The following is a 9,578-nucleotide window of genomic DNA, read 5'->3' as shown; positions in this document are numbered from 1 at the left end:
TGTCAAATTCAATTGAGTAAAGTAATTACAGATGTGAGAATTATCTTGAGCTCCTCAAGAGTCATGTTAACTTCAGTTCAATTTGGATCCCCACTTCCCCCAATAAAATTATCAAAGTATCAGTATGAACTATACTACAGTGTAATTCATTGTGATATAGGTTCCTCTCAGGTCATCTCTCAAAGGCTTTCTAGGAACAGGATATTTTCATGTTGTTTTTTTCCCCCCTCATCAATTCCTTTTCTTGTCCTCCCTTTGTTCATACTTCCTGTTCTCATTTCCAGGCTTTTATACTGAAACATTTGACCCTCCAGGTCTTATCCCATGTCATTTTGATTATCGCTTAAGGCCATTTAGTCAATGCAGAGCCACAGAGTTGACTGACATCTTTTTGGGCCGAATAGTCTAAGAAGCAGTTCAAGGTAGGATGAGTAGGGTAGCTGAGATGTTATGGATAGAAGTCTCTGAGCAATAACAGCTGGAGGTATCTGAAGTATGGTGTATGAGGTCCTTATGAGTTGAGAGGTGGGGGCTCTGTCGTGTTTTGTATTTTTTTTTGCCTATAGAAAAGTATATTGACAGCTATATTGGAAGGAAGGACAAATAAGAAAGGACAAACTTCATTATTCAAGGTGATTGGAACAGTTATACTGGATACTGAGACACAGGAATACTCAGTTCTTTTTTATTTTCTTTCCTTTGTCAAGAAAAAATAATCTTGGTGATATAAAGGACAGGAAAAGGTTGTTAATGAGGATGTAAAATCTAAGACAGATGACAAAGATGGTGAGAGATCTCTTGGCAACATTTGATGAGTTCAAATCATCTGCCTTAATATGGTAAATCTTAGGGTCTGAGGTACTTGGTGGATATGATTTCTGAGTCAGTCCTGATGATTGTTGAAGTAGCATGACAAATAAAATTGTCAATCTTAGCCACAAGACTAAGAAACAGGAGATTAAATACAATCCAAAAAGAATCTTTCATCCCCCTCCTCTATGCAATGGTAGAAAATAATACAGTTAATAGAGCACTAGTCCTAGAATCAAGAAGACTTGAGTTTGAATCAGCCACTTAGTAGTTGTGTTATCCTGGGCAATTCATTTAACCTCTGTTTGCCTCAGTTTCCTCATCTATAAAATGAGGATAATAATAGCACCTGCCTTGTAGGACTGTTGGGAGGATCAAATGAGGTAATGATCCTGAAGTACAGCACAGTCACTCAGCACTAACACATAGTAAACACTATGTAATTTTTAGTTTTTGTTATTACATGCATTGGATTATGCTAGAAGCTGGACATACAAAGCTAGACATGAACGACAGTCTCTGGCCTAAGGGAACTTGCATTTCAGTTGAACCCTTTAATTTTGAGTGCCCCTACAACCAGTTCACATAGGTACTAACCTCATTGTTTCACATCTATTCTTAGCTCTTCAACTAATTAGTCTTCCTTATATTTAATTAACCATTATTTCTGCCACTGGGCTTTAAAAATTATCTGGCCATTTTTGGTAGGACAATAGAAGTTTTTCTATTTTTAAATCTCAATAAAAGGATAAGAATTCTATATAAAGAACCTGGATCCACCAGGAGAACATTGTACACAGTAACAGCCATATTGTGTGATGATTAACTTTGATAGACTTAGCCCTTCTCAGCAATGCAAGGATCTAAGACATCTCCAAAAGTCTCATGATGGAAAATGCTATCCATGTCCAGAGAAATAAGTATGGAGTTTGAATGCAGATCAAAGCATACTATTTGCTCATTTTTTTTCTTCTGTTTTGTTTTATTTCTTCTTTCTTGTGGTTCCTCCTATTGGTTCTAATTCTTCTTTACAACATGACTAATATGAAAATATGTTTAATAGGAATGTATATGTAGAGCCTATATCAGACTGTGTGCCATCTTGGAAAGGGAGGCAGGGAGGGAGGTAGGGGGAGAAAATTTAAAATTCAAAAGCTTATGGAAGTGATTGTTGGAAATTAAAAATTAATTAATTAATTAAAAATAATAATCTGATTCTATAGGCACGTAGCGTAAGTAGAGTGAGTTGATCCCATAGGCAAACTAGAAAGGCCAACAAACTTTCCAATTTGGTGGAAATAACAGAAAAAAAAACTAGCATCCCTGACTACTGAGAAAATAGCTTAGAATGTGGGGCAAATAAAAGAAATCATTTTTTATATATTTTTACAAGCATTTATTAAAGCTCTACCTATGGTAATGATAGATGTCCATCCCAACATGCAGAATTTTCACCTGAAAAATTAATATTAGAAAAAATAGATTAGATGTGCATTGAAGAATAAAACCATATAGGTCTTGCCCTAGCTTTGTGTCTATGTGATCTGGTTTGAAATGAAGCCTAGTACTAATAAATCCACTAATGGGTGGGGGAGTTAAAAAAAACAAACAAACAAAAACAATGCGAACCAAAAACAAATAGAGTTTGGAGAAATTTTGTCAGTGGAAGCCAATCTAGCTTTGAGCTGCTTCCCAGTCTGGCCAGATGGAAGGGGAGGACTAGATTGGAACACCATTTATCCAATAGAATTATACAGACTTCCTTGGTTTTTTTTTTCACATTAAATATTGCCTCAAAATAATGCTAATAATTTGCATTTACATAACATGTCAGTATTACAAAATATTTTGCCAATATTAGTAATGTCTTCCTTTCAACATCCCTTTGATGTAATTAAACCATGAAATATCACCAGCATTTTGCAGTAGGGAATTGAAGTGTAGAGAAGGGGAGAGGATTGCACAACAGTATAGCTGAAACATGGCACAGTCAGAAATTGAACACTAGTCATTTCACTCCTCTTTCACTATTCTTTCCCTACAGAACATTGACTCTATTTTCTTGGCCTGTTGACTAGGGCATAAAAATCTTGCTCATAAAATTTTGTTAATAGAATTTGTTATAATGGCATTCAAACTTGGTGTGTGTGTGTGTGTGTGTGTGTGTGTGTGTGTGTGTGTGTGTGTATGTGTTGAGAGAGAGGGAGAGACAGAAAGACAGGGAAACAGAGAGACAGAAAAAGAGATAAAGATAATAGAAAGACAGAAACAGAGGCATGACAGAAAAAGACAGAGTCAGGATAAAGGAACAAAGTGTTTCTTTTACCATTATATTCTACTAGTGGAAAACATGGCCTTTATTTCAGTCTTTCTTTTAAATACTCTTCAAGAACAGGTAAGTTATGTTTCATAAAAGTATAAAGTACTTCAAAGATATCCTATGCTTGTCCCCTCATGTTACTTTGGGAATTAAGTCTATAATTTGGAAGAAAATATAAAGAAGAAAATGTTATAAATTTCTAATACCAAACTACTAATGAATTTTACATATCTAAACCTCAGTATTTATAGATATAATGATTATCAATTGATTGCAAAAGTAATTCTATGCCCAAATAGATGTCAAATTATATCAACCCTTATTATATAAGTGGCAATGCTATTTTTGCAGACTGTTGAAAATGCAGAAAAAGTTTGTCAATAAAGAATTCCATGCATCTTATAGTCATTTGCTTATTTATTTTGCTTTAACTAGCACTATGCTTTAACATTGATTAATTGGTTTTACCTTAAATAAAACAATTAAAAAATAAGATTTAAAAAGTCTAGAAATGGATCAGAAAGGGAACTTTAGGGAAAGACCTGCCTTCTAGTTATAATTCTAATTCTAATTATACACACACACACACACACACACATTATATATATATATATATATATATATATATATATATATGTTTACAGACATATGTGCATATGTATACACTGTGTATATGTGTAATGACCGTCTAGCCCAATCAGTTTGGCCAGTCACATTGTTCCCTCCTGATTTCAATTTACTCATACATACAAGAAGGGACTGAACTATAACTCTGAGATCCCCCTCCATCTCCAAAACTCTGTGGCTTTGGTGAAAATGAGTTTAAAACAGCCAATTCAGCCGAAATACATGTGTGGTTTAAACAGGTATTTCTAATATCTATTACAGCTCTATGAGTCTATGGAGATTCCCCAAAGAGATTTGAGAGTACTATTATTTTTTTTTAATGTCTATGCAATATTGTGGTGGCCCAAGTTGCACCTACTGTTTCTAATAGGAAACAGTGGGAGGGGAAAAATAGAGTCATAAAACAGTAAAGATTGAAAGGGATTTCAAAGAGCATTTCATCCAGCCAACCATTATATGCATGAATCCTTATTCCATAGTTACTGACCTGGGGTCATCCATACTTGGCTTGCATAATGTGAGTGAAGTGTAATTTACAATATCATAACTCAAACTATTCTATTGTCTAACAAGACAAGAGCATTTTTGTGCCTAATTAAACAATAGACTTTCTCCTTTTAAAAAATCCATGCAATCTTTCTGCCCCAGCATTGTCTATTAAGGATGAGAAAATATGAGTAACTCAAATACATGTTTTTCTTATTATTTGTTTCATTTCAGGGAATGTCATCTGTAATTCCATTTGTAGTTCCTTCTTCATTTATAGATGTCCCCTCTTAATATCACTGAGGATAAGATTTCTACCTTCGTCCTCATTGGGATCCCAGGAATGGAGCACGTGCACTTCTGGATATCCATACCTATCTGTCTTATATATATCATTGCTGCTCTAGGCAACTCTACCATCCTCATCATCATCAAGACAGAACCTTCTCTCCATGAGCCTATGTATTATTTTCTCTCCATGTTGGCCTTTTCTGATCTTTGCCTGTCTTTCTCCTCCTTGCCAACCATGCTGAGAATCTTCTTGTTCAATGCTCCGGGAATTTCTGTTGATGCTTGCATTACCCAAGAGTTCTTCATCCATACCTTCACTGCCATGGAGTCCTCAGTGCTTGTCATCATGTCTTTTGATCGTTTCATAGCCATCCGCAACCCCTTAAGATATAGTTCCATTCTCACCAATGTCAGAGTCATGCAAATTGGGTTAGGCTTTGCTATTCGATGTTTTCTATTTATACTCCCATTCCCTATTACTTTAAAGAGGCTGAGATATTGCAGGGAGAACCTCCTCTCCTATTCCTACTGTCTCCACCAAGACATAATGAGATTAGCCTGCTCTGATAACCGGGTCAATATAATCTATGGCTTCTTTATTGCTATTTTAAGCATGCTGGACTTTTCAGTCATTGTTATATCTTATGTACTGATTTTGAAGACAGTTTTGGGCATTGCCTCCCATCAGGAGCGTTTCAAGGCTCTCAACACTTGTGTGTCCCATATCTGTGCTGTACTAATTTTCTACATGCCAATCATAAGTCTGTCCATTGTCCACCGCTTTGCCAAACATGGCTCCACACTCATTAGGATTCTCATTGCTAATATATTTTTGCTGGTTCCTCCACTGATGAACCCCATTGTATACTGTGTGAAGACCAGGCAAATCAAGGAGAAGGTCCTAGGGAAGTTATGGCTAAAGAAGACCTAATGGAAGATGCCAGGCCTTCCTGTTAGAATTTCCTCTCATATTCTATTCACAAAGTATTTAACTGCTTCCCAATGAAAGGACATCATGGCCAAACCCTGTAACTAATCCCTTACCTAGCAGGTAGCAAGGTGGTAAAAATTAATAATGAAGCAATGATTTCCTAAAAACACAGATTTCTGGATGCCAGAACTTTGAATTCTTCTCCCTGACATCTCTCTCTTTTTTTTTTTGCATAAAAGTTCATAGGTGGTGTGTGTGTGTGTGTGTGTGTGTGTGTGTGTGTTTTCTTATGTCATTTTCAACACTTCACAAGGGTTGTGAAGCTGAGTGGAAGCATGGTAGTTCTATCAGCTGTAATTAGGGAAGTTTAGAGGAAGACTAGGTTGGGAAGAATTCTACTGTGTACATGTTGAGCTTGATACATCTCTGGGATATCTGGTTTGAAATGTCTAATATGACATTGATAATTTTTAAAAAGAGTTAAGGAGAGAAGCTAGGATTGAAGGTATATTTTGTAGAAATCTGTTTAGAGATACAGAAGTTGATGAATTTAACATCACAAAAGCCATAGAAATGAAAGAAAAAAAGACACAGAAGAGAACCTTGGAGAAAGGTTGTCAGATGTTTAGAAGAAGTACTAGTTGAGAAAAGTATCTTGAAAACTGAGAAAAGAAGACATCCAGAAAGATAATGTGATTGACAATGTCAAAAATAAGAGTGTGATCAAGGAGATTAAGGATTAAGAAGAGGCAATGAGATTAGGCAGATAAACTGTTGGTAACTTTGGAAAGAATAGTCTTAGTTGTATGATAAGGTCTGGAGGAAATTAAGGAGAGAGAGGAAAGAACCACTGACTATAGATTTCCAAGGAGTTTGCCAATAAAGAGATGGAAAAAAAAAGGCAAAGGTATTGTAAGATGAGAAACTAAGACAAATAGGGTCACTTGCCCAGGGTCACACAGCTAGTAACTGTCTGATGTCAGATTTGAACTCAAATCTTACTGACTCCGGGCCTAGAACTCTATTCACTATTCCATTTAGCTGCCCTTGGAAATTTTAAAGCACTGTGTAAATGCCAGTTATTGTGATTATTTTTAGACTACAGTCATCAAGATTCCAGTCTAGTGATGACTTCATTCCCTGGACCTCTACTACATTCCTTCTAGGTAGCTAAGTGACACTATGGGTAGAGTGTGAGGCCTGGAGTCAGGTAAAGTCGAGCTCTGATCTGGCCTCAGAGACTTATTAGCTGTGTGATTCTGAGAAATTCTGGCAATCACACAATCCTATATGATTTTCTTTGTCTCTATTTCATTAATTTTAGGGTGAGGCTAATAACATCACCTACATCCTGTGGCTGTTGTGAAGATCAAATGAGATGATATTTGTAAAGTGCTTAGTATGCTCTTAACAAACGCTTGTTTCCTTCCTTCTGAACTTAAACAGTATTTTATAGAGCAATACAGCAGTGTATTGGTAAACGTTTAATAACTGTGCTTCCTAGGGGGAAAATAGATGTACATATATCTTTAAGGTTAATTTGCATTATTAAGGTTCCTTAAGTTTAGATAATAAGAAAAAAAGAAAGAATAAACCAAGCCCTGATTTATAGAAACTGACAGTTCCTGAGATGTAAACACTCACAACTGAAAATTTAACAATTAGTTCTCATAAGCTGGTTAGAGAGGCTCCATCATAGCCATGTATTGATATAGGATGATAATTGGTGGGTGTGTAGAACATAATGGGGTATTTTTCAGGATAGTGAGAGACTTAAATGTATTTGTAGGTAGCAAGGAGGTACCAAAAGGAAAAAAAATGAAAATTAGAAAGATTAAGTGATGTCTAATTGACTTGAAATAGTTGGCATTTTTTAAGTTACAGAAATACTTTTACCAATGGATTATTCAAACTTTCTCTTGTATCAATATATCTAGTTCCATTCTTTTAAAGAAGAATGGTCACTCTCAGAAGGACTAATTGGCCTAAGTCATTTTTTAACACTGACCCCTGAATTCACGTATGATAAAAATCTTGGATCATTGAAATATAGCCTAAATCTGTGTTCTCAAAAGATAGGACTCAAACTAGACCTGTGGACAATTTTGTTTTAAAATTAAAAGCTTAAATTTTGTTTATCTGTAAACTTTTTAAACATATCAGCTGACCCATTGAAGCAATATTGCAAGCTCTGGGTCTGGGGGCTATTAGCATTAGCAATGACTTTCAACAGATGTCACTATCTATTGAAGTACCTGTGCTTGTATGGTAGACTTCAAAACATTGATAGTTGAAACATTTTTAATCGGTTATTTGTTTGTTGGATTTTGTTCCTTTCCTGACATCTATTGCTAGGTGTATCTTGAAAGAGAATGGGAAAACAGTTACTTCAAAACAATTCTGAAAAAAAAAATCCTATGCCTTAGCTTTTTTTTTTTTCTATGAAGAAGCATGTTGGGAGCAGACATGGAATAGTAGATTACTTTCTCATGATGTCCTCTGAGAGAATCAAATTGTCTTTCAACCTAGTGACTAGTTTTTTTTCCTTCATATCTTTAGTTTCTAATAGAATGCCTTGGAAATTCAATTCACTAATGGGGAACATAAGTGTTATCTGAAGAAGCTAATTAGAGCAACCAGTAATGGTAGCAGATTTGGACTTGAAGGAGAAATAGGAATTGGAAGGACAGTGCATATGAAAGAAGGAGAATACTAGAGATTTTCTCTAAGGTATGATAGTGGATCCACGTGGATCCAAGACAAATGTCATTAGCTTTCCAGATCAAGAGCAGCAGCAGCAACAACAACAGTACATTTAATCTTGAAGCTTTTTGGTGTTATTTTGAGTACATTAGGTGCATCCTCAGATTCAAATCCAATCAAACATCTATTAAGTGACTGCTCTGTACAATACACTTTGCTTGGTATAAAAGCTGACTGTGACACAGAGGTTTAATCATATTTCAAAATCACCATGTTTTGAGTGATAATACTTCCTTTATTCTGAACAGAGGAAGCTACCATATAGTAGAGGAGAGATAGAGAGGAGAAATGGTGGAGAACTCAGAAGACTGACAGGAATCTGGGCTGTGAATCTGAGGCTATGGTTCTTGAGATGCCATGTTCCAGATTCAAGGTTTCTATGATCCCATTCAGGCTTCAATGATGTTAGTGAGGCTGTGTTTTTTTTTTTCTTAATTGACTGATTCTGGTGCTGAGAAACCCTGATGTCCAATCCAGTTGCTCTAGACTCTATTATTCTACTGTCTTGTTGATATAGCACCATCGGGGTGTGATGAGAAAGTTCATTAAAAAACACAACCTTTTTTCTATTTTGATATATTATTTAAAACATAAGGCTGAAAAAAAAGAAATGAAAGATAAAAGGTTTTATCCTTTTTTTTTCCAGGAATTTGGGATGTGGAAGTTTAGGCAAATGGATTGATGCTTAACTTATTTTCTTACTATTTCCTCTGCATTTTTGTGGGGTTAAGTGACTTGCCCAGAGTCACACAGCTAGTAAGTGTTAAATGTCTGAGACTAGATTTGAACTCAGGTCTTCCTGACTCAAGGACTGGTGCTCTATCCACAGTACCACCTAGCTAGCCCCTTCTCTGTATTACTAATTGAAATAAATTGACCTTTCTGACTTTTAAACCATAGCCTAACACCTTAAGTTCTGAATTTAAAGACACAAGCTTCAATTTTATATAACTTAACCACTACTCTGCAAATCATCTCTCTTTGATTCATCTTGCTCCCACTTATAGTTTCCTCTGAAAAAACTGGTGGATAAAACCTAATGTGAGTGAAGGAATTTCCTGATCTAATATAAGACCTTAAAGTGATGAGATATAAAATATTCACCTTTTCAAAATTCAGAGAGTTGGGGAAAAACATAAAAGGACCCAAAGTAGCTTTTAATCTGAATGTATAATTCACCTCACTCTACAGGTAATCTGTCTCATATCCTTCCAGGATCTTCAATGGTATACCTGATTCATCATGCAACTTTTCCCACTTCCCCCAAGTGATTCTCACTTTTACTTTTGGATGCATACTGTGTATTTGTACATATACAGCCTTCCAGTCTTACGGTACTACACTAAGAGC

General features: G+C 35.7%; 1 protein-coding gene across 1 annotated transcript; it reads left to right on the top strand.

The window, feature by feature from the left end:
- The first annotated feature begins 1,196 nt into the window (after positions 1 to 1,196).
- Positions 1,197 to 5,465, top strand: LOC110195235 (olfactory receptor 51A7-like). The gene is made up of 2 exons (XM_020967882.1): positions 1,197 to 1,217; positions 4,524 to 5,465. Exons 1-2 carry the CDS (start codon positions 1,197 to 1,199, stop codon positions 5,463 to 5,465), a joined length of 963 nt encoding a protein of 320 aa, XP_020823541.1.
- The last annotated feature ends 4,113 nt before the right edge of the window (positions 5,466 to 9,578 follow it).

The sequence above is a fragment of the Phascolarctos cinereus genome, unplaced genomic scaffold (genome assembly GCF_003287225.1).
Source record: "Phascolarctos cinereus isolate Bilbo 61053 unplaced genomic scaffold, phaCin_HiC Scaffold_726;HRSCAF=1367, whole genome shotgun sequence".
In the NCBI taxonomy this organism is placed as follows: Eukaryota; Metazoa; Chordata; class Mammalia; order Diprotodontia; family Phascolarctidae; genus Phascolarctos; species Phascolarctos cinereus.
Note: the sequence above shows the minus strand (reverse complement) of the source record. Positions and strands in the feature narration are given on the sequence as shown.